This window comes from Mirounga leonina, unplaced genomic scaffold, assembly GCF_011800145.1.
Source record: "Mirounga leonina isolate KUSES-001 unplaced genomic scaffold, KU_Mleo_1.0 Mir_53, whole genome shotgun sequence".
In the NCBI taxonomy this organism is placed as follows: Eukaryota; Metazoa; Chordata; class Mammalia; order Carnivora; family Phocidae; genus Mirounga; species Mirounga leonina.
In genome coordinates, this window is record NW_023270807.1 from 21053981 (window position 1) to 21080973 (window position 26993).

At 35.4% G+C, this 26993-nt stretch overlaps 1 protein-coding gene across 1 annotated transcript in view; it reads right to left on the reverse strand.

Moving 5' to 3' along the window:
• The window catches only part of HMGCLL1 (3-hydroxymethyl-3-methylglutaryl-CoA lyase like 1), a 184044-nt gene that overhangs the window by 74921 nt on the left and 82130 nt on the right, over positions 1 to 26993 (reverse strand). Inside the window, exons 6-7 of the mRNA XM_034990447.1 lie at positions 16771 to 16834; positions 12972 to 13160 (exon numbers count right to left, since the gene is read on the reverse strand). Coding sequence (XP_034846338.1) covers positions 12972 to 13160; positions 16771 to 16834 — 253 coding nt within the window. The remainder of the gene's footprint in view (positions 1 to 12971; positions 13161 to 16770; positions 16835 to 26993) is intronic.

The window sequence follows — 26993 nt, forward strand, 5'->3', positions numbered from 1 at the left end:
CATATTAGTAACATATATTACTTCTACCTAGTTCAAGCCCAGAGCTAGAAATATCTGGCAACATATGAGAAAGTTGTTCAAACAATAAAGCTGAGGGATTCTTGACTTTGGCTTAGTAGGGTAGCAGTGGTTCCAATATTCTGTGAGTGTGCTTGTTTTTGTTCGTAGTATTGGGCATACAACCATTAACTTGTTACATTACAATAAGTCAAAAACTAGTCAAGAGAATAATACTTTACATTAATACCAAACTGACCAATTTCAAACCAATATTCTAAAGGAAAATGAGCATTCACATTACATTCAGTAGCAAGATTATATGTGGCATATACAGTTTCCTTGTAAATATGAACTTCCAAGAGACAAAAAAATTGAGAAAAAAAAACTTGGAAAAAAATTAGAAAATGAAAAGCTAACTGTGTTTTTATACAAATAGGGCAAAACAACAAGATTTTCAAATTGAAACCATATGTGTTGAGAGATGTGATGAGTACTTGGTTGAAAACAAGATAATGAACACAAGGTTAAAACAATAAGATGAGACATTTACAGAATGAATAAGAGAGGTGCTTGAAAAGATAGTGAGTTTTGAAATTTCCATCTCTTATGCCAAGGGAAGAATTATATCATATCCTGGCCCAAAGAGCCACCAATAATATAAAAGCCAAAGTGAAGTACTAAAGAGAAGAAAGACTAGAGTGGGAAGAAAATAACTGTATGAATAGATGTTATTTTTTTTTTCCTGAAGGTGATAACAGCAACAAGAATTCATTTTAAATTAAGAATGGTTATTTTTTAAAAACTGGTAAAAATATTTACCAGGAGGAGTCTGTCCTCCTGATTCAAAACTTGCATTCTTATGTGCAAAGAAAATGAAATAACAGCTTTAGCCGAGGATTTCTGTCTTACTTGGTACACCCAGACGTAAAGACAAAGAGAGAGACATCCATTAATCTAATTTTGGTCATGCTAATCTAAAATGGTCATGCTAATAAAATCAAAACTTCTGAGAAGAGCAAACAAGATATTTTGATTAACTATAACTGCTATGTATTGATGCAAATTTCATGAAAGAGATATGAACATGTTCTTTATCTTCTAGGATGATAGACATTTTGCATATGAGGGAATGGGAATCTAGAAAAATATGAAACTTTCTCAATATCATATTCTATAGATAAGGGAAAACTCAGTGTCTAAGCATAATGTTGCAAGTCGTAAGTGAAAAAAAGGAGTACCCACTGGGCGAACACTAGGTAATTTCAAGAAAATGAAGCAAACAGCACCACATTCAGGCTCATAGGGAGTGAAAAGACATCAAATAAGTCCACTCTTCACTTTCTACTCCAAGCTGCATGGTTCTTTATTCTACTTTTCTGTTCTCCAGGACTGCACCTCCAATCCACTCGGCCTTTGGCTCCCAAGGAAGATGATCTAATATGTGTTAGGGATTTTCCTGGATCCTGAGAACTGTGACTGGTGAGAATGGAAATCATAAGGTGTAGGGTTCTCCATGCATACCCCTTTATCCCAGAGTGTCAATCAATTGTAAATTAAAGGTTCTGATATAGTTGGGAAAACAAGGATTTTTTGCAAAGTTAAACCACAATTAAAAACAAAACAAAATATTCTGCTGATGAATTCAGTGTTTTTCTTTACAGTCTCATAGAATCTTTTCTAAATAGAAAAAAAAAAAAAAACCCTCGAGGCGCCTGGGTGGCTCAGTCGTTAAGCGTCTGCCTGCGGCTCAGGTCATGATCCCAGGGTCCTGGGATGAAGCTTCGCATCAGGCTCCCTGCTCAGGGGGAAGCCTGCTTCTCCCTCTCCCACTCCCCCTGCTTGTGTTCCCTCTCTCACTGTGTCTCTCTCTGTCAAATAAATAAAAGCTTAAAAAAAAAAAACCCTCAATCAATTTTTATAACATTTGCCTATTTAATCAGCAGGGATGCATTGCTGTAGGAGACACAGAGCATTTTTGGACATATTTTCTTTTGTGGTGAGCTTCAAGCTTATGATCTTATCAGCATAATCCATTGTATAAAGATAAAATACTTTCATTTTTAGCATATTACAGTAGAATTTCATGTATTTTTATATGCTGATTAATTGAATGCCAGTTTACAATGCCATCTAGTTCAGAAGCCGCTTTTCTACCTCTTTTAAATGCCTGTAGAGGGGCACCTATGTGCCTCAGTAGGTTAAGTGTCTGCCTCTGCCTCAGGTCCTAGGATCGAGCCACCCATCGGGCTCCTTGCTCAGCGAGGAGCCTGCTTCTCCCTCTGCCTGCTGCTCCCCCTGCTTGTGCTCGCTCGCTCTGACAACAAAATTAAACAACACCTGGGATTTGTAGAAACAGATAAAAATTGTTATCTCTGAAAACAAAAAACTAACTGATCACCTATTGCTAAAACCAGAGAGTTTATATTAATAAAAAGATATTGGAGGTAAACAAAAAGAAAGCAACATCATTCAAATTTTTAATCATTTTTCATCCCCGATATAAGCAATCTGAACACTTGAAAAAAATAGGAAGGTACTTTGTTCATCTCGTTCACACTGACTTTTATGGCTCAGGAGCCCGGCTTGTACACACTTGAAATTTGGACAACGCTAAACTTCTGCTGGACTTCTTGTCCTCTTTTATTTTTTTCTTTTTAAATAATTTACACATTATCCCACCTTCCAATGAGAATATCTTCCAACAGAATACTGTGCTGGAGAAAGCTAATTGTGTAGAAAAAAAAAATTATCAAAAAGTTTTGAAAATACAGAGTGAGATATCACCTACTCTGTCTCCATGCCATCAATTAACACGTACTGTTTTTTGTGGTACTGGATTTCATTTGTTTTACTCCGTTTTTACCCAGTTATAAAGACAAGTCATTTGAGAAAAAAAATAGATTGTGCAATTGTCTGGTATTAAGTAGATTAAATAATTTGTTCACTAGTGTTTTACTCAGGTACTTGGGAACATGAGAAGGGTGAAACTCAATTTTTACATAAAAAATTAAGACAAGTATATTGGTTCACATACGTTTCTTCCATTACTAAAATGTTGTATGTTTTGTCACCTCATTTTCTTGCTTTTTCAGTTTTGAGTGGTTATAAATATCCCACACTTATAGCTGTAGTTTCAGAATTATTTCTCTATATTAAATACCTGATAATTATGAATTCTTGACTTCCATACAATTATGTACAGTTGAGTAAGTCATATGTTCAAGTAATAAAAACACACAATAAAACCTGGGAACCCAAGAAAGATCTCTCTACTCCACGATTAGTATGTGCTTTCCAGACTGAGGGGGGATGTTCCATTTATAACTCTCATTTGTTTCCTACCATTGTGGCCAAGTTTCCACTTATTATATGTCTCCTTGCCTTAATATTAACTTCCAGTTTAGAGCACTGTAAACTGTTTCTCAAGCCCTAAATTAGAGCAAATGATATCCACTCCACATCCACCACCAATTTTACTAGAAGCCACTTCAAAGATTCCATTTTAAAAAATGAAGTATGGCCACTGCTTCCCGAAGCCAAGGTTAGCCCCATTCATAATGAAGTGGAACTTTCTCTGATTTCCCTTCTATTTAAACACCGGCAGTTTTTTTCCAAGACATCTTCTCTCCTCCACTAAAGGCAAAGCTGGTCATTTTGTTGTTGTGGCTGTTGTTACTGGGGAGGGGATGGGAGAGGAGAAAAGAACCCTGGAGAACTCAGCCTTACTCAGTGCTTCCGGGGACCAGCACACTTGTGTTTACAGGGACAGTCCAGCACCACATCCACCTCCGTTTATGAACATACAAGTTCCAAAACATTAAAGATGGTCTCAGCTACACTCAGTTTCAAAGAGAGCGGCAGTGTGTATTTCTTTCTTATGTTGTCACTGACTTATCAAACTGTATAGATATGGATGACAAAAGAGACAAAAGAACTTTACAAGGTCAACTTTTAGCTTCCTCAGCAGGTCTCTGCTTTTTGACCTTTTCCTCACTTGTTCATTTAACCTTGCCTCCTCAGCTTTACATCATGTTGCTTCTTAGATAAACTATTGTTACCCTCTTCTTTACCTACTTACACTGTGACTACAACTTAAGCTCTGGGGCAATGTAAGACCAGCTGGAAGTACACTCTTGCTTTCCCAGACCCCCTGCCCCCATTTTGCTGTCCTACCTCCCATAGTTACCTGGTGCTTGTGCACATAGTATAAGAGTAGAAAACACAGTTATAGACACCTATAGATACATTTCCTACCAACTGCCACAGGAGCTGATGAGAATGCCCACCCTCTTGGGGTGCCTGGGTGGCTCAGTTGGTTAAGGGTCTGCCTTCAGCTCAGGTCATGATCCAAGGGTCCTGGGATCTAGTTCTATATCGGGCTCTCTGCTCAGTGGGGAGTCTGCTTGTCCCCCTACCTCTGCCTGGCTGGGCTCACTCTCTCTAGGTCTCACTCTCTCTCTCAAATAAAAAAAAAAAAAAAAAAAAAAAAAGAATACCCACCTTCTTAGCCCGTTCCCTCCCTTGACACACACAACACACACACACACATCTCCCAAATAGTTCATCTTAAGTTGAAGATGTTTTCTTTTAGAAAAGACCTGAAGGTGTCACTAACCCACAACCATTTAAAGGTAATTTATCTGCCCGATTCTTTCATTCTGCAGGTGATGTGAATTTGAACCCTGCATCCACATGGGGGTTGACAAACGGTTATCAAGTATAAAGAGGGACCAGGTGTTTCTCCACTATACATAGTCAAAGCCCTAATGAATACTCTTGCCCTCTTCCCTTGTGAGGTGGAATTTTTGCTGGTTCGTCCTTTGAGGGTATGGCATTTTAGAGGGGTCTCTCCATTTTATACCAGTTCCCATGCATGCTCCCTATATCTTACTTGGGCCCAGGGTTGTTTCCTGACCCTTAATATGGCTGTTGTAGGATGAGAAAATGACCCAGGATTTTGGTCCTCACTTCTTTCCAAATAGACACTCTGCAATTCAACTAATTCAGCATATGTCATAAAGCTTAGCTTCTCTCCTGAATATATTTGTCTTCTCTCAGTTCCTAGGACATAATCCTCCCCTCTCCCAAGTACTTTTGACCAAGTGGTGTTTCATCAGCTTGAAGTACTCTTTTCATACACTGCCATCCACACACAGACACACCCCTTATAGGGGTTAGTTCTCATGCTTTACATATGATTTTAAACATTACTTCCTCAAATAGTCCTTGTTAACCATTAAAATCACAATAGGGAATCAGCAATATTTTGCATTTTGGCATTTTCAAGAGGCAGAAATTTGGGTGCCCAGATTTTGCACTATTATCCTGAATCCCAAATAACTAAATTGTCATTCATCATATAGTAAATATACTATAAAAAATAAATTACTACTAAAAGTGTTATCATATAGAAGATATACCCATATGAAGGAATGAGAAAGGGAAGGGGAAGGGAAGGACAGAAGTGAGAGGAGGAGGAGGAGAGAGAGAGAGATTGAAAAAAGGAATATCCATATCAGAGGGGTGGGGGTAGTGGGAGAGACAGATGTCTTCAAGAACGTGCTGGTCAGGAACACTTAATAAGTTACAGTTGTAGCTGAACACAGAATCCTGAAGTGATGCCTAGTTCTCTATTGTTTTAGAAACTAGAATACCTAGGAAGGGAAAATTGTAAAAATTCCCACACCCAAAAGTCCATGGGATATCAGTTTCTGTTCTAATTCAATACAATATTCCTTGCTTGCTTCCAGAGGATAAATATAGATTTGTGCACATATACTACAAAGTCAAAATAAGCTTTTTCTAGGACTTGATCTTCGCATTGTTTTTTAACTTCTGCCAAACAACTGTACACTTCAGGTCTATGACATAAAGCTTCACGTATTGATTTTCAGCCTCATGAGAAAGTTTTGATACAGTCTTATCTTTAGCTGTCAAAATCTTAGGTTCTAAAAACATCACATGAACCTATTTTTAGCTGAGTTTAACAAACTAACACTAATTTTAAGATATACCCTTTTAATTTTTATATGTATTGTTTTAAATAAAAACATTCAAAATAACTAAGTTACTAGAATTTAATAAGTAATTTTTAATCATCCAACTTTCCAGATCTCTTCACTTTATTTAAAAGCATATGTTTGACAAAAACCAGGGATTTGCAGACAAAAGGATGTCTGCAATATCAGAAAAATATGTTAAACAAAATATAGAATATTTCAGTGCTGTATCTTCTCATAATAGAGCACCAAATTATCAACAAGAACATTACATGAACACAATAGAACACTCTATCTTTGTATTTTGTGCTCCTCAGAATGCCATTATACTTTAATCTATTAAATTATATGGCTGAGAGCACGTAAGAGTTGATAAAACCAGACGTAGATCTACGAAGATTAATACTTTAAAAAGAATACATTCAGGACTGAGGGGCTCAAGATAGTGGCAGAAGACGACTCTGGGCTTGCCTCCTCACACAGACACATTGAGTCTATACCTATATATGGAGCAATTCCTCCTGAAGAGGAACTGAGGGCTGAATGAACTGCTTCTGCACAACAAGGGATAGAGGGACCATATGACGAATGGCAGGAAAGAACCAGACATGGTAGCAATGGAAATCCTACCTCTATACTACAAACTGCAGAATGAAGGATAGGGCTGGCCTGTGCACAGATTTGTCTGACCTGCAATATAGCAAAAAAGCAGTGGTTTGAAGGACGCCTAGACTTTAAGTTAAGGAAGCCTATTTATTTACCCTAAAGTATTCGATCAAATGGTGGGGAAATTGCTGGAGCTCTCTCTCTGGGATTGGAGGTATTGAGGAGCACCATTGTTTCCATTCCCTCTCCACACTGATAGCTCAGATAAGAGCAGAGTCCAGGCATCTAGCCAGCCTGCTGACTCAGTGAGCTCCAAGCCCTTAGCCTACACCAGCTCTAGCAGTCCCCATAATATAGTTCTCCCAACAAAGTCCCCCAACCGATGCCACCCCATACATAGCTATCCCACCAAGGATGTTCTTGCATAGCATACAATGTGACACCTCCAGTGTGTACCCACTACAGCTCCAGCCATTTTGCCAAGGCATCCTGGACACAAACCAACCTGAGACATCTCCTGCCTGTGCCCATGCTGCCAGGACACCTCCTGTATGAAGCACCCAACCCAATTCTATCCCAGCTCCAGCCAGAGAGCCAAAGCCTCCAGGCACATGCAGTCTACAAAGGGGATGTTCCTATACAAGGCCACTCCTTTAAGACTGGGACAGGTAGCTGTTTCACCTAACTCATAGAAACAAACACAGAAAGTTAGACAAAATTAGGAGTCAATGAATATGCTTCAAGCAAAAGAACAAGACAAAGCTTAAAAAAAAAATAACTAAATGAAACAGAGATAAGCAAACTACCTGACAAAGGGTTCAAAATTATTGTTATAAAGAAGCCCACTGGACTTGAGAGTAGATAAACTCAGTAAGAATTTCAACAGAAAAAAATTTTAAAAAGGAACCAGTTAAAGCTGAACAATACAATAACTGAAATGACAAATGCACTATCAACAGTAGATTAGCAGATGCAAAAGAATGGATCAGCAATCTGGAAGAAAGGGTAATGGAAAGCACCCAAGATGGGCAACAAAAACAAAATTTTTTTTAAACAAGAATAGGTTAAGGAAGCTGAAACAACATCAAGATTATTAGCATTCACAATATAGGGATCCCAGAAGAAGTGAGAGAGAAAGGCACAGAAAAATTACTAAAAAAATAAGAGCTGAAAATTTCCCTAAGGTGGGGAATGAAAAAGACTAACAGGTCCAGGAAGAACAAAGAACCACTAATAGGATGAACCCAAAAAGGTCCACACCAAGACACAGAATAATTAAAATGTCAACAATTAAAGAGAAAATCTTAAAAGCACCAAGAGAAAAGCAAATAATTACATACAAGGAAAATTCATAAGGTTATCGGCTGATTTTTCAGCAGAAACTTTTCAGGCCAGAAGAAAGTGGCATGATATACTCAGAGTACTAAAAAGAAAAAAACCTACAACTAAGAATACTCTACATGGCAAGATTATTTCAGAATTGAAGGAGAGAGAGTTTCCCACACAAACAGAAGTTAAAGTTCATCACCTTTAAGCCAGCCTTATTGAAAGTGTTAAAAGGACTTCTTTAAATGGAAAAGGCAATAACTAGAAGAAAATTATTAATGGAAAAAATTGCACTAGTAAAAGCAAACATACAAACATAAAAAGGTAGTAAATCAATCAAGTATAAAGCTAGTATGAAGATTAAAAAAAGGAAAATCAATTCTGTTTAAAATATTAAGGGATTCACAAATTCAAAGACAGAAAATAGACATCATATACATAAAACATGGAGAGGGAGGAATAAAAATGTCCTTATTAACATCATCATTAATACATGTGTTCTAACTTAAGCAACCATCAGCTTAATATTAACTTCTATACACTTAGGATGTTGTATATGAACCTCATGGTAAACACAATCCAAAGACCTATAATAGATTCACAAAAATTAAAGACAAAGATACTCAAGCATAACATCAAGGAAAATCACTCATCAAAAGGGAAGAGAGCAAGAGAAGGAAGAAACATAGAAGAACTACAAAAACAACAAGAGAACAATTAACAAAATGGCAAAAGGTATAAATCTATCAATAATTAAATATAAATACCCTAAATGTTCCATCAAAAGACATAGGGTGACTGAATGAATAAAAAAAGCAAGCCCCATCTCTAAGATGCCTACAAGAGACTAACTTCAGACCTAAACATATATAGAGAGACAAAGTGAAAGGATGGAAAAGACATACCATGCAAATAGAAACAAAAAGCTAGGATAGCAATATTATATAACACAAAATAGACTTTAGAACAAAGATTGTAACAAGAGACAAAAAGGACATTACATAATGATAAAGGAATCAATCCAAGAACAGGATATAACAATTATAAATATCTATGCACCCAACCACAGGAGCAAATATATAGAATATTAATAGACATAAAGGGAGGAATTGACAGTAATACAATAATAGTAGGGAAACTGACCACCCCATTTACATCAATGGGTGAATCATCCAGACAGAAAATTGATAAAGAAATGCTGGCTTTAAACAACACATTAGACCAGATGGACTTAACAGATATATACAGAAATTCCATCCAAAAATGGTAGAATACACATTCTTTCAAGTGTAGATGGAACATTCTCCAGAAGAGATCACATGTTAGGACACAAAACATGTCTCAATAAATTTAACAAGACTGACATTATATCAAGGATCTTTTCCAAACATGACAGAATGAAACTAGAAATAAATTACAAGAAAAAAAAGAAAACAAGTGGATGCCAAACAACATGCTAGTAAACAACCAGTGGGTCTCCAAAAAAATCAAAGAGCAAATCAAAAAATACATGGGGACAAATGAAGACAGAAACACATTGGATCAAAATCTTTGAGACATAGCAAAAGCAGTTCTAAGAGGGAAGTTGAGAGAGGAAAAAAGTCTATCTCAAGAAACAATAAAAATCTCAAAAAAAATCTAATATTATGCCTAAAGAAATTAGAAAAAGAACAAACAAAGCCCAGAGTTAGTAGAAAGAAGTAATAAAGATCAGAGTGAAATAAATGAAATAGAGACTAAAAATACAGTAGAAAAGATTATTGAAATTAAGATCAGGGTCTTTGAAAAGGTAAACAAAATTGACAGCCAGATTCATCAAGAAAAAAAAAAGAGAGAGGGAACACAAATAAATAAAATCAGAAATGAAAGAGGAGAAATAACAACCAACACCACAGAAATACAAAGAATTATGAGACTACTATGAAAAATTATGCACCCTCATTTGGACATCCTACAAGAAATGGAGAAATTCCTAGAAATATATACTCTTCCTATACTGAATAAGGAAAATGGGAAATTGGAAAAGCCTGATTACCATCCATGAAATTGAATCAGTAATAAAAAAATTCCCAACAAGCAAAATTCCATAACCAGGTGGCTTCACAGGTTAATTTTACCAAACATATAAAGAAGAGTTAATATCTATCCTTCTCAAACTATCCCAAAAAAATTAGAGGAAGGAAAGCTTCCTAATTCATTCTACAAAACCATCATTACCCTGATACAAAAAACAAAAACAATAAAAGATAAAAAACACTATTAAAAAAGAAAATTACTAAGAGGCTAATTTCTCTGATGAACAGAGGTGCAAAATCCTCAACAAAATATTATCAAACCAAATAAATAATACATTAAGGATCATTCACCATAATCAAGTGGGATTTATTCCAGGGATGCAAGGATGATCGAATATCCACAAATCAATATACATGATATATCACATTAACATAATGAATAAAAATCTTATCATCATCTCAATAGATGCAGATAAAGCACTTGATGAAATTCAACATCACTTAATAAAAACTCTCAAAGTGGGTTTAAAGGTAACATTCCTCTACATAGTAAAGTCCACATATGAACAACCCACAGCTAATATCATACTCGATGGTAAAAAGCAGAAAGCTTTTCCCCTAAGATCAGGAATATCCAATCTTGCCAGTTTTATTCAACATAGTACTAAAAATCTTAGCTTCAACAATCAGACCAAAAAAAAAAAATCCAAATTGTTATGGAAGAAGTAAAACTGTCACTATTTGCAAATGACATGACACTATATATAAGACCCTAAAGACTAGACCCAAAATGCTGTTAGCATTACAAAATGAATTAAGTAATGTTGCAAGATAGAAAATAAAGAAAAATCCGTTGCATTTCTATACAGTAATAACAAAGAGGAAGAAAAGTGAAGTAAGCAACCCCATTTACAATTGCATCAATAAGAATAAAATGCCTAGGAATAAATTTAACCAAGCAGGAAAGACATGCAGTTTGAAATCTGTAAGATGTTAAATAAAGAAACTGAAGATGACAGTTTCCAGAAATGGAAAGCTATATCATGCTTATGGATTAGAAGAATTAATATCATTAAAATGTTCATATAAGCCATAATAATCTAAAGATTCAATGCAATCCTTATCAAAATACCAACAGCATTTTTCACATAACTACAACAAACAATGCTAAAATTTGTGGGAAATTATATAGCACCCTGAATAGCCAAAGCAATCTTGAGAAAGAAAAACAAAGCTGGAGGTATCACAATCCCAGATTCCAAAATATATTACAAAGCTAAAGTAATTAAAACAGCATGGCCCTGGCACAAAAATAGACGCATAGATCAGTAGAACAGGACAGAGCGCCCAGAAATAAACCCATCGTTTCATGGTCAATTCATCTATGACAAAGGACATCAGATATATGAAAGAAGTCAAGAATATACAATGGGGAAAAGACCATCTGTTTAATAAATGGTGCTGGGAAAACTGGACAGCCATATGCAAAAGAATGAAACTAGACCACTATCTTTACACCATACACACACAAATAAACTCAAAATGGATTAAAAACATAAATATGAGACCTGACACCATAAAACTCTTAATATAAAACATAGGCAGTAATCTCTTAGACACTGGCCTTAGCAATATTTTTCTATACTTATCTCCTCAGGCACAGGGAACAAAACCATAATTAAACTATTGGAACTACACCAACATAAAAAAAACATAAAAAAACACAGTGAAGGAAACCAACAGAACAAAAAGGCATCCTACTGAATGGGAGAAGATATTGCAAATGATGCATCCGATAAGGAGATAACATCGAAAATATATTAAGAACTTAAACACACTTTAACACCAAAAAAATCCAATTACAAATAGGAAGAGAACCTGAATAGACACGTTTTTTTAAAGAAGATACACAGATGACCAACAGACACAGGCAAAGAGATTCAGTATGAGTGATCATCAGGGAAATACAAATCACAACCACAATGAGATATTGGCTCATACCTGTCAGAATGGCTAGTATCAAAAAGACAAGTGCTAGTGAAGATGTGGAGAAAAAGCAACCCTCGTGTACTGTTGTTGGAAATGTAAATTGATGCAGCCACCGTGGAAAACGGTATGGAATTGCCTCAAAAAATTAGGAAAAGAAATACCATACAACCCAGTATCTCAACTTCTGGGCATTTACCTGAAGAAAACAAAAACACTAATTTAAAAAGATATATGCACCTATCCATTCTGTGGCAGCATTATTTACAATAACCAAGGTATGAAAGCAATTTTTGTGTCCATGAATAGATGAAAGGAGAAAGAAGATATGGTACATATATACACAGTGCAGTATTACTCAGCCACAAAAAGGAATGAAATCTTGCCATTTGCAACAACATAAACATTGCAAATAAGCCAGATGGAAAAGACAAATACTTCATGTATAATAATATAGGTCTGCAAACAAGCCATACAGGGAAAGACAAATACTATACGATTTCTCTTATATGTGGAATCTAAAAACCAAAACAAACAAGCAAATAGGCTCCTAAATACAGAGAACAAACACTTGGTTGCCAAAAGGGAGGTGGGTAGGGGGAACGGGTAAAATAGATGAACGGTATTAAAAAGTAAGTACAAACTTCCAGTTATAAAACAAAGTCATAAGCATGACAAGCATGTGGAACATAGTCAATATTGTTGTAAGTAACAGAGAGTAACTACACTTACTGTGGTGGTCATTTCATAATATATATAATTACTGAATTACTATGTTGCACCTAAAACTAATATTGTATGTCAACTACCCTACAGTAAAAAAAGAACAAATTTTATCAAATCAAATTAACAGCAATAGGAGACATCATTGTCCTAAAAATAAATGTGTAATTTTCAGATATTTCCTGAGTGCTTGTCATGTGGTAGACACTGTTTAAGCACTATATTCATAGCAACTTATAAATATTATCCCACTAATACTCAATGTTTTTAAGTAAGGATACCCATTTTGCACATACACACAAATAATACAAAATACCTGAAGGGCCGTAAGGATATTTGCTAAGGCTTGTCCATATGTGTCATGGCAGTGAACAGCAAGAGCAGTAGGTGGGATTTCTTTCATGACACTCTCCAACATTCTCTTCATGCTTCCTGGAGTTCCCACTCCAATGGTGTCTCCCAGAGAGATCTCATAACAGCCCATGCCATACAATCTCTTAGATACCTGTCGGGAAAGATGAGGAGCTAGTAAAACAATGGAAATGGACAGTCTCAAACCCTGTTATTCCTTAACAAACATCATCCAGACGTAAAAGTCACAACTAAGATCAGTTACGTATCCATGGGAAACATTTATTTTAGTTTTCTGGTCTTTTTCCTGTTTATTAAATCCTAAGCATTATATAAAGGTTTTAAAGACATTACTATATTTTTCTAATATTCAAATTTGGCTTAGAATCATAGCTATCTATTTACATAGTTTGGTTATGAAATTATAAGCTACAATTTCAATTATGGGAGGCTTACTTTCTCAACCCTATCATCAAAACAGGAACATTACAAATTTACTTTGGAAGTAGTATTTCTTGAGACGTTAGATTAGAGGTCAAGAGATATCAATACTAGTTCCAGCTCTGTCAGTAAGTAGTTTTGTGATTGATAGAATCACCTAATATTTCTAACTTAATTTTTCTGGCTTATAAATGGATGCATTTGTGCAAAGTAAACTGCAAGTTCCCTTCATGCTGGGTAACTAATGTCACTTTCAAAGAGCAATATGAGTTTGCAAGAAGGCAGCATGGTATGTTAACAAAGACATGAGTTCTGAAATCAGACAAGCCTGGATTTAAATCTCAGCTTCTACCCATGCTAGTCATGTGATACTGGGTAGAAGATTAACCTTTTTAAGCCTCAGTCTCTTTTCTGTAAAATAGAGACAACAAATACTCTTATTAGCATATTTTCTAAGCCTTATTTTTAAACATTGTATTAATGATGATGTTAATAAGGACATGTTGGTTATGAAAATGAAATGAGTATAAAAAATCGCTTTGTACAGTATCTGGCATTTGTAAAAAATACTGTAACTCATTTATTATGTATTTCTTCAGTGCCCATTTTATGACAGGCACTAGTTTAGGTGCTGGGATATAATAAGCATATAAGTATTGAGATGGTTTATGCTGTCAACTGAGGATTTAACTCAATTCCACTCAAAAAAGTGTAAATACAAGTAAAATAAGAATTTTGGAACAAAGAAACAGGATTCTAAGAGCATGTAGCAAAGGAAATTGACCTACATCTATCAAGTAGGAAGGGCCTAAGTGAGAGCTTGAGATAAAGTAAGCGTTAACTTGTTGGAGAGGGTGAGAAGAAGGGTACAAGAAGAATGTTTCAAGTGGAATATAACGTGTTCCAGACAGCTGAAATAGAAAATGCAAAGGGCATTCCAGATAGGAAAAAAATACAAAGGGTAGGTGTGGCAAGAAAGCAAAAACCAAGGGGGGAATGAAGCTACATAAATCTGGTGAGGTAGGCATAGGACAAACCATGCAGAGCCTTGCAAACAAGCCAAGCTGAGAATTTTGGTTGAGGATTCTATCATAAGAGCAATAGGAAGCCACAATGGACTGTTGGGGTAATGGGGGTAGTGGCAATATTAATCTTTCAGAAAGGCACTATCAACAATATCAAAAACAGGTTGGAGGGCACTCAGAAGGCCCCCTAGTCCAAGTAGGAGACTATTATTGGATGGAAACTTGGATTAAAAAAAAAAAGGCATAATGTTCATTCTTCCCTACTGCCTATTAAATGCTGGAATTTCTTAATGGCCAGGTAAAGAACAATGAAGTTTCAAAAGAGAAACCTAACCATAGTTGGATGAAAACCCTAAGTGTGGTATCAAGGGAGTTTAAGGAAACAAGGGTGTCATCAAGGACAAGTGGTCAGTAGTCCCAAATTCTGCTAAGATGTCAGGATGAGTACTGAATATGATCTTGCATTTTTTAACCCAAGTGCTAAGTAGTGGTCTTACAAAGAGGGATTTCAGGGGCACCTGGGTGGCTCAGTCATTGAGCATCTGCCTTTGGCTCAGGTCATGATCCCAGGGTCCTGGGATCGAGCCCCTTATCAGGCTCCCTGCTCAGCAGGAGGCCTGCTTCTCCCTCTCTCACTCCCCCTGCTTGTGTCCCTCTCTCGCTGTGTCTCTAGGTCAAATAAATAAGTAAATAAAGTCTTTAAAAGTAAAAAAAAAAAGAGAGATTTCAGTGAAGTGAATGGTCTAGAAGTCACCTTGGAGGATAATAAAGAGCTGGTGGCACCTGAGGAAATAAACACCAGTAGTGTAGACAACCCTTTGAAGAAGTTTAGATGTAGAAGGATAAAAATAGGTAACCAGTAAATAGATGTGGATGCTTAATTAAGAAAGGAAGCTTTCAGATGGCAGAGACTTGAACGTGTTCAAGTGTCAACAGGAAGAATTCTAAGCAGTTGAATATACAGGGGAGTAAACGAGAAGAGGAACTAGAAGCTTGAACAGACTGAACAGTTTGCAATGCTGACTGCAGGCAGTAAGAGAGGGAGTCGGCCACAAAACCTAGTAGAAGAGTACAGAAGGCTCATTTAAAGTTGCTGGTCATCAACTAACGCTTCCAATCTGCCTGTTATGCAATTCTCTTCAACAACTCCTCAGGCATTCTGGTGCAGGCATGGAGAGGCTGAGGGTATGTGTGGTACGTCCAGAGACTCCACAAGGCAAAAGGCAGAAAAGCAAGGGGTTTGGTGTACAGGTAGAGTTGGAGCCTCATTTTTTGCGGAGCCTGAAGTTGTATCATTTTGGAAATTTTAAGAAAAGAATATGTGTTTGTAAATGCAAATTAATAACAAAGTCTTAGAAGGGTTCCCATGCAGGTGAAGAACTACAACACGGAAGAATCTTTATTTTATAGTGTATCTGCCTCTGTGTGTAAAGGTCTTAAAAATAGACTGTGGGACAACACTCATTTGAAAAAAATCTGCAGTAAATTTCAAAAGTTCAAATGAAAGCACAAAAGAGGAATGGCTTTAGCCAAACTGAAGGTGTATCCTCATAAATTCTGATTTTCTAACAATGCTCTATCTTCATGACTTTGGTAACGCATTACAAAATATATGAAAATAACAGCCTTAACAACAGGTGCACAGTAATATAGTTCACATACAAATGTGTTTCTGAGAGCCTAATATAGTCTCAAAGACTGAATATTTTGTCTTCATTAGTATCAATTAATAAACAAGAACAGGAAGTAGAAAATGAACTTCAATAAGCAGGTCTTTAATGGATATAATCTATCACCACAAAATTGCTCTCTAATAAAAGCAACTTGAATCTCATCAGTAAGAGCTCTTGGATCTTAAAGGAACAAAAGCAGTGTACAGCAAAAGCAGTGTATACTCTGATACAGGTATCAAAGTATGCAGGACAAAAACAAAGGGAGCCTACCTGAGCAACCAAAGCCAAGTTGAAGTGTGTGTGTACGAACTGTCCCGACATTCTGATGGAATGTGGAAAGGCCCTCACTGCATTCTACCCATGTAAAAATGAAACAGGTGTTTTTATTCCTTCACCTTTGAGCACCCAAATGATAAGCTCATAGGTTATTTAACTTTGAGGAGTTGTAGCCAATATATCCATCTGCAGTGTCAAAATGAAACAGTTAAGTAATCAAACTTGCCTTCCATTCCATGGTTCTCCTTAAACTCTGTTGTCAGATTCAAAACACAGTAAGGAAAATAGGCCACTTTTTAAAATAATATACATCATTTTACCAAGAACCAGAAAACCAGGGGTATCTTACTTCTGTCACTTTTTGTGGTGTGATGTTTCCTTCATACGGACAGCCCAGGGCACAAGACACATACCTAAATTTAAAATACAGCATCATATAAATATATGGATGATGGATAAGTCATTTCCTAATTTTCATTTTATCAAAATTAAGAAATAGCTAAAAAGTCATCAAAAATGTATTTTACACCAGTTCATTACTATTCTCAGAACAAACAAAAACAATTTTGGAACATTTTCAATTGATCTCACGTTTTTATCTAGTAATTACAATTTGATATGTTATCTGATGGCAGATGGGAATAAGATAACATGTGTTTATCTTGTGGAGTTATTTATACAACAGCAATATATGAACATTCAAAGCAGAAAATATCACTGAACTACATAGTTTAAGTACATACATTCAATTGTCAAATATCCAGGTCTTTGGACTCATAGATAGCATGTAGATGACTAACTGAATTTCTTTTTACTCCCATTTGGATCTTTTGGACTTATTTAGATACAGTCATTAATCACCCCAAAACTTCTAAACCTGGCCACAACCTCAAAGTTCATCTTGTTTATCTCCTGTGGGTATACTTAAATCATCCCAAACAGAAGAGTTTCTAGTCTGTTTAAAAGACTCCAAATAAAGATATTCCATAAGCTTCTTCAACAATTTAATATAAAAAGTCAAGTCTTTCCTGAAATGATAATACTTTTCCATCTTAAGTATTAAGCTTTAGAAAAAGCCTGTTTTAGCTATTTTCAGCTCAACACCAATCCCATTTTATTAAACTTTCCTCAGCGATTTTACAACGCTTCTATTAAAATAATGCATCATGTGTTTGATTGTCAGGGATGAAGCAATTCACATGAGTGAGACAGGGGTGGTAGGAAATGAGGCTGGAGATCCAATTTTCTGAGAATATAACAGGATTTAGATAATAAGGCCCTTGAATGCCATGCCAAGGAGTCTGAACTTTGAGATCACTCAAAGTTATTAGGTAACATAGTGACAAGATCAGAGTAATTTTCCAGGAATGTTAACTCTTTGAGAACTCTGGAAGTGGTTGCCAGAGGAAAGGTGCAGGCAAAAACAAGACAAACCATAAAACCATTATTTCTATGATTCCAAGATGCTGTCCATTATAAGATACACTATGAATTTCATAACAGATTTTGGAGTGAAAAAGTAAACTATATATTCAATGATTCAATCCATTAAAATGTGAATAAAAGTTGTGTTTTGTGATTCAAATAAATAAGAAATTTACTAAATCAGGTAAGCAGTGATGAAGACAGAGAAGGAATAAAGAGGTTAATTCAATTAAAATTTGAAAGTTATGCTGGAGAGGAAATCCATTTCTCTGCTCCAATAATTACTATAATTTAATCTTGTTTGAATAATCTGTATAAATTTAATCAAGACAACTGGAAAGAAAATGTTACATAAACCTAACACTTGGAAAAGGAGGCTAAGGTTGAAAAAGAACAAACATTTTCAATTCAAATACAATGATTATAGATAAATATGTATTTTCTGTGTGTGTGTGTGTGTGTGTGTGTATAATCACCTTTATTCTACACCCAAAATATCTAAATGTGATTAAATAGAAAATCCAAACCATGCATTTACATGCCATCCCTCTAAATATATATAAAAAAAAATAAAGAAAAAAAAAGTGCAAAACAATAAAAGCAAAACAAAGCCAACCTCTCCTGCATTCTCAACTGATCTGGCCATAGCTACCCCTTTGTGCTGTAATTTTAAGTTGGCCACGTGCATTTTCATTCACTCAAGTTTTCCCTGATTGTTTTCCAGGTTTGCCTGGTCTTCATATTCCACCGATTCCAACTTTGTCCATATGCATTTTCATTCATTCAAGTTTTCCCTCTGATTCCTTCCCAGGTTTGCCTGGGTCTTCATATTTCACTGCATTCATCTTCACATATTCTTCTCCATCCTTGTAGGTGGCCACTCCTTTAACCCCTATTCACACATGGAGCTACTTTCTCCAAAACAAACATAAGGATTCTCAACTATGTTCATTAACTTACTTTAATATTCTATAAGCACAGGTTGGCAAACTAAGACCCACAGGCCAAATCCTGCTCATTAGTCTTTTGCAAGTAAGTTTTATTGGAACAACGCCATGCCCATCTGTTTACCTATTATCCATGGCTATTTCTGCATTGTAAGAGCAGAGGTGAGGAGTCACACAGAGACCATTTGACCCACAAAACCTAAAATACTACTTTCTGGTCCTTTACAGAAAAAAACTTGCTGCTGGTAATAAGTGAAATACTTTCATGAGTGTGAGAATGTCTCTACCATGATAAAAATAGTCTACATCATCTGCTTTGACTAGTGGCTAGAGTCAACGTCTAGATTTCCGCTCTTCTCTAGCAATTAGAGTGGCTCTCAAACTTGCCCACACAGAATCACCTGGGGAGCTTAAAAAACAAAACCATGATGGTTAGGACATACTCCAAACCAATTAAATCACAAACTTAGGAAATGAAATTCAACCACTAATACTTCAAAATAATTTCTAAATCTCCATTATTTTGTTAAAATTGAAAACCACTAAACCATTAGCAATACTACCGCCCCTGGATTGCCTGATTCCCTTGCATAAAAAAGGGGACAAAACACAGATTTGAGAGTAGTTAGTCTCAAGAATCTCCTATTATGCCATAGAACCTTTGATCTATTTTTGATTGGCTGGTGGTTAAATTTCTCACAGACCTATCTCAAATCGTTCTACTCTGATGAAGCCCCAAACTACAACCTCTCCACTTCTTTTTTTTATCCAGTTTCTTACTTCTGGCTTAATGTCCTTTAGTACTTTTTTCCACCAATGGTTGAGTTTAGCAGACCATTTTGTCAGCAAATGATTTTATTTCACCTTAACTAATGTATAATAGTTTGGCTAGGTATAAAATCTAGGTTAAGTTATTCTACCTTTTTGAACATATTTCACTATCTCTGCTCTCAGTTTTGCTGATGAGAAATTTGCTATCTAGTGGTAAGGCCTCTATAGCAATTTTATAGTAATTTGTTCTCTATTATCTTTAGGATTCTCTGTTTATATCTAATATTCTACATTTTACCATGAGAATGTCAGGACTTGTTATACTTCTTTAATATTTACATTGATGTTTTTCTTCAAATCTAGAAAATCCTCAAGGTATTAATTCATCAAACCTATCTCTCACATCTGATTTCCTTTTTTTCTCCTGAAAATCTTGTTAGGCATGCTCTCTTAACCTCACTTTCAAAAGTTCTATTAATTTTTTCTGTGTTTTATTATTGCAATTTCCTTAAATCCTACTTCCAGTAACTAATACCCCTTTCAACTGTATGTAATCTGCTGTTCAATGCAATCATTGTTTTCATTTAATAAATGTTTTTTTAAAGAAATGTTTCTTTTTGTAAAAGCTTCATTATTTTTTATAAAGATCTGTTCTTTTATGTTCTTCCTTTTCCTCTTTGAGGGGTTAATTTATAATCTCTCTTCAGATTGTTCTATTTCCTTCCTTTCTGTTAAAGTTTTCCTATATTTTTTTGTTTTTTATTAGCGTACACTTTGTATCATCATGTGGTTTATAAATTTTACTGTATCTTTTCACAGTGATTTTAGTTTCTGTAGGAATTCCATGACAGTCTTGATTTATTCAAATGTCCCCATAAATAAGATCTGACTTCCTTTGGCCCTTGCTCTATGGACTTTACCAGTTCTTGGAAAAATTTCTACCTGAATTTCTTAATTTGGGTTTCCAGGATATACCAACAAGTTCCACTGACCTTGCATTTACAAGGAGGTGATTCCCGCTTCCAAGAATAATCACTTTCAAATCCATGTTTTATTAGAATATCTGTCTTTTCCCATATAGACATTAAAATCCCATTTTCAAGCCACTAGGGATTATATTTGAAACAGATACCCCATGTGTTAGTGGAGTCAACCTGCATGCTTACCACACTTTCTTTGATGAAATCTGAGGACTTTCCTTTCTGAGTTTGGCTGTATGTTTTAAAAGTGGTTATATTTATGTGTTTGTAATAGGAACAAAAAAGGGAGTCTCTGCATCAACTCAGTCCCCCACAGTCTCTGTCTTTCATCATTACACAGATAGATAACTCCAGGCACAACTCAAAATCTCATGAACATTACAAATTGATTCCCTGACATATTCACATGGCATATTAAGCTCAGTATGTCCAAAATGGTGCTCATTCCTGTTTCCCCTGCATTTGCCATTAAAAAAAAAATAATAGTAATACAGTCATTTTCAGAATCTGTCCTGCCAGATCACTTAAAGGTCGTCTTTGAGAACATATTCAATAACTTGGGTTGGCTGGTTCTTCCTCTCCAGCCTCTGTAGCACATGACCTCTGCCAGTGCCAGCCCAAGTATACAGAACAGTCCCTGAATATCTTCTCGAGGACAGCTGCAAACATCTGCTAAGTGCTTTCCTTGCCTCTGGTCTCACATCACTCATTTGTACACCAATATCTATTGACAAAATAATATGACTACAACACAGATCTGTTTACATAGTTTTATACTTTGAAAATCTTTAGTGGCTTGCCATTGTCTACCAAGTAAACTTGATATTCAAGTTCAGCAATTTGTGAAACTTCAACCTAAATTTCTACCTCTCCCCCATTACACAGCTTCAAAAACTCCCATTCCAGTGAAAGTAAACTTTTCCCTGTCACCTAACCAATTTTTGAGACTTCTCTTCACTATGCCTTTGTTCTTTGTAGATTTCCTGCCCCACCTGAAAAAGCCATTATTTCTGTTTATGCTTCCATATATTTACCTATCTTTAATGACTTCATTTTACTGACACTTTCTGCATTAAGTTTCTCCAGATTACCCCAGAGAAATTTAATATAGTATTACTTTAAACTTGAATAGGATTTTTCTGTATATCTCTTAATGTATTTGCCTTTTTTGACAATATAATAATTTTTTCTCTATATATTATTCTCCAGTCTGCTTGAAACTATTTGAAGGTTGGCTACTTTTTCATTTTCATATTCCATACAGTATCACTAGACAGTTCATTATATAAAACACTCAATATTTCTTGAATGAATTAATCCACAAATGTGTTAAGGTGACATTTTCATCATTTGAATAATTTTCTATGCAATTCCTAGTCTTTGCTCTAAATGTATAACCTCATACAGGCTATTAAAGTTCTAAATCCTAGGGAGGGGTGCCTGGGTGGCTCAGTTGGTTAAGCGACTGCCTTCTGCTCAGGTCATGATCCTGGAGTCCCTGGATCGAGTCCCACATCGGGCTCCCTGCTCGGCAGGGAGTCTGCTTCTCTCTCTGACCCTCCCCCCTCTCATGCTCTCTCTCTCTCATTCTCTCTCTCTCAAATAAATAAATAAAATCTTTAAAAAAAATAAAAATAAAGTTCTAAATCCTATAGCTAGAGAAGATAGCATATATTTATGCGTTCAGACGTAGAATATTTTAAATATCATATAGGATATATTATATAGGATGACCGAATAATAAAGGATTTGCCAACCAATACTGAAGCTCATTGTGCTAAAATTAAAAGGATAGTGTTACAATAAACTCTGTGGATAGAAATGTGAGTTGTTTTATTTTTATTTGTGCTTGTTAAGGCCATTTATCAGTATTATGCAAAATCACGATAAAAGAGAAACTGAGGCATTCCAGTCTTTAACAACTTTTTCTGGTAAAACTGAATCATGAAAAAGTACCTACAATGAGGCCTTACCCAAGCCTACCTTCCCACAAGTACCCTACATCCTTTCACCATTCTGGCAAGAAGGATGAGGAAAAGCCTGGAAAAAAATTTCCAAACACTTGGAAAGGAAGCAATCAACCACTGCTATCCTCAGACGAGAAAAGCAATGCCAAGAGCAAGGAGATGACATGTGATGTCAATTAAACATAATTAAGACATTTAAATGTAGGAGCTGTTTTGATGCAGTTATGCGGAGTACATCCACCTATAAACAATACAAAATAGCATTCCATTATTAATAAGCCAACCAAAAGTGGATTGTGAAAGCCTGTTAAACACTTAACACTGTGGATGATAGAAGAAATAAGGACTATCCCTTGGTCTCAAGGAGCAATTCTGCTAAGATGCTCTTTTAGCTCTCAAATGCTAATTTCATGAGAAATGAAAAAAACACACTCTTTCCTCAAAGACTCTATATGAAGGCGGTTTAGACATGACTGTACCAACACAGCTTACACATATTAACTATTGCGGGGATGTGTTATTCTGATACATAGCAGTGCCAGAATAATATGTAAGGCTAAAAAAAATGTATAAACCCTCAAACCATATGCATGACAGAAAATAGCTTTAACAGATGTCTCATTTTTAGTTTTATGTACCATGTTTTGGTAAATGATGCTATGAATTGCTCTTCTGATTTTTCTTCCAGGCCAACACAAAGGCCTCAGTTTAACAGAGGTTGGAAAGGAACTTGACCAATAAACTGTCCATTTAGAAGATGGTGCCATATATGCAAGTGAATGCCATTGGGGTAGATAATCCAATGGAAGGTATTTGCTATATTAGTCATGAGAAACACTGACTGCCAGTCACTGTGTATTTAAAAAATTGAGACTTAAAGAATGACGCTCACTATCACACTCAATAATATTGCTATTACCTTCAGGGCCAGGATCAGAATCCGTAATGACATGTTATATCAGACAGAGGGGGAATGAGAAATACAACATGGGCAAAATGACCTAAATGGCTTGGCTAACAAACAAGAAGGCTGCAAGTTCTTGATTAAGTGGGTGTTATAAATTATCTCTCAAAAGGAAAACCAGTGAAAACTGACAACTTTGAGGGAGAGGGCTATGCCCTTACTTCACAACAGAAAGATTGCCATTTTAAAGGTCAGAAATTATACAGAGCTAGACAACAAGTCAAAAAATAATAAGCACAAGAATTTCCTAACATCATGAGTGTTTCATCAAGGAAACTGGTCACTGATATACATAATACAATCTTATTCAGAAGCCTTTAAACCAGATTGGATTTTTATTGGTCTCGGCTAAGAAGAAAGTAGGTGGTGAGGGTCATAGTAGATCAAGAGTCGCAAAATTGGGGCACCTGTGTGGCTCAGTCGGTTAAGCGACTGCCTTCAGCTCAGGTCATGATCCCAGGGTCCTGGGATCGAGCCCCGCATTGGGCTCCCTGCTCGGTGGGAGGCCTGCTTCTCCCTCTCCCACTCCCCCTGCTTGTGTTCCCTCTCTCGCTGTGTCTCTCTCTGCCAAATAAATAAATAATAATAAATATAAAATAATTTATAAAAAATAAAAATAAAAAAATAAAATAAATAAAATAAAAAAAGAGAGATGCAAAATTTATGCACTCTAGGAAAACAAAAGCAAAAATGAACTATAAAAAGATTTTGCACAGTGAAGGAAACCATCAACAAAATGAAAAGGCAACCTACCAAGTGGCGGGAAGATATCTGCAAATGATATAACCGATAAGGAGCTAATATAAAAAATACATAAAGAACTTATACAACTCAATATCAAAAAATAATAATCCAATTAAAAAGTGGGCAAAGGACCTGAATACATTTTTTCCAAAGAAGACATAGAGATGGCCAAGGGACACATGAAAAGATGCTCAACATCATGAATCATCAGGGAAATGTAAATCATACCACAAGGAGATACCACCTCATGCCTTTCAAAATAGCTAGTATCAAAAAGATAAAAATATGTATATATATAGCAAGCGTTAGCACTGAGGTGGACAAAAAAAGGAACCTTCATGCGTTGTTGGTGAGAATGTAAACTGGCAGGCACTGTGGAAAACAAAGTGGAGATTCCTCAAAAAATTAAAAACAGTAATTCCATACCATCCAGTCATTCCACTACTGGCTATTTACCCAAAGAAAACAAAAACTCGAATTTGAAAAGTAAAACATTAATCACATCCTAAAATTGTTTTTTGTTTTTCTGTATCTAAAAGTTATATATTATTATCTTTATTAGTTTAACGACTAATTTGTCTTTTACTCCTTATTCTCATTATTTTGTACCTTTTTTTCCAGGAATTTAAAAATTTCAGCAGTTACAGTTCACAGTTAAATATTTTTGCATTGTGTAATTTTTTTTTTTTTTTAACAATGGATGGATAATTTTGTTTGGCTTCTGGGAAATTGTTACAAATATACTTCTTTCAACTTTCAACAGGTTCTTTCAGAGTAATCATGGATCAACTCATTTTAAGTGATTTTGTAGGAGAGGCCTAAGATGTAATTATGTAACAAGTTTTGCTTTGTCATGTACAACTGCTGACCTTGTGAACTTATATATTCATAAGCATTTTAATAGTAAAATTAATAATGGCTCCTTAGTGATAGTTTCCTTTTTTAAATTAATATTCTCACAAAGAGAGAGAGCATGTGATTCTTGTGACTTCATTTAAGGTAAGTCGATACTTAGACAAAAAGTAATAAGGCTAAATGTCTGATATATTAAAGTACTACCTTCATATCTCGAGGCATTTCAGTTTTGAAGGGATCTTGACAAGCCAAGAGATAATTATTTCAACAAATGTATTGATAAAAGTAGAGAAAATGACACATTTATCACAGACTTATTTTTCTTTGCCTTTTTCACTTTTTAAAAATTTAGACGAATAGAAAAATAACCTACATATTTTAAACATATGTCATATGAATTACACATTAAAAAATGAAGTCTAAAATGTAGACATTTCATTGTTCATTCATATATAATGTATATTCAGCAGCAGTTAGCTGACTGTGCATTTTATGTCAATGATTTGGCATGGTATGTTTTCCCAATGTGTCCCAGATGTTATGTGAAGTCCTGAGTACATATTAAAAAATGTGTACACATGCATGTGTATATATGTGTTTCAGGGAGAGGGAGAAAATCCAACAATAGCCCTCGTAACTTTAATAAAAGCTGCTATTTGAACCATATGAAAGTTAACTATTTTTATAAAAATTTAAATGGTTTTAATGAGCATTTATAAAACGTGTACTGCCTTATGGCCTTTAAATCTGACAGCTGATGACATAAATTTTCTGGATGGTGATCAAGTACATGTTGATGCAGCTGTTGCCATGTTGCCATAGTAAAACATGCTGAAGCATCTACTTCAGTTTCAACTGGTTGAGCATGACTCTTTCTTAAATGATTACTAATGACCTATGACTTTTAATAATGAGTATCTAAAATCTCGATTGCCAGTAAAAATAAAATCTAATTTAAACTCTATAAAAGTTTGGGGGAGGAGGAAGAGAATTCTCTACTGCACAAAGAGCAAACTCACATACTGAAAGGTGTATTTCTAAAAATGAATAGTGTTTCAGAAAATCCGTAAGTTGTGCTCCCAAGGAACAAAATCTGCATTGGAAAATATACATTTGTCTATTGTGTAACTCCCCAGCAAATCTCCAGTGGACTCTGCTTATTGCATTGGACTGTGGGTCACTTCGTATCCATCTTGCACCCTGTACCCTTCTTATCAAGGCCTGGCAAACTTTTTAAGTTGTAGCATGGTTAGGAATTTCTTTGCTGATGGGACAATATTAATTGCTCAACAATCAGTATTCAAGAGGATTTAGGGTTTCTATTAGCTTTAATACATTACCTATTCTACCTTATGAAGAGAAAAGCTAAATTTACATCCATCTTTTAACATTTAAAAAAAACTTGCCATTTGAAAAAAACAAACTTCCTATTTGAAATGCAAGCTCTGCATGCACTTTACTTTGTATAGTTATGCATTGTTTTCAACTTTCCAGCAAGAATGACTTTACCGTGAAACATACACTCTGCATTTAAACACACATTAAAATAGAATGGCCTCTTCTTTTTCCCTTTCTTTCAAAGGAAAGAGACAAACAACTTCTATTATGTTTGAATTTAGAAAATGATAGTACATTTCTTCTTTTTGATTGTGGTTATTCACTTTTGCCTTAAAATTACACATCTTTTATTTTCTGTCTATGGAAACACATTATCTTGGTTTTTAAATTTTTCTTGTATGTGCCTTCCATGATATGTATATATTTCAATTACAAGAACAATTTTGTATTTTTAAAAACTCATGCTGGAAACTATCACTCTGGAGAGAAGAGGAAGATAACAAAAGTAACCCAACCAACAAGATAGTGCCCTGTGGTGTATTCTATTTGCTCACCAAATGACCTTGGAGTGACTTCTAACC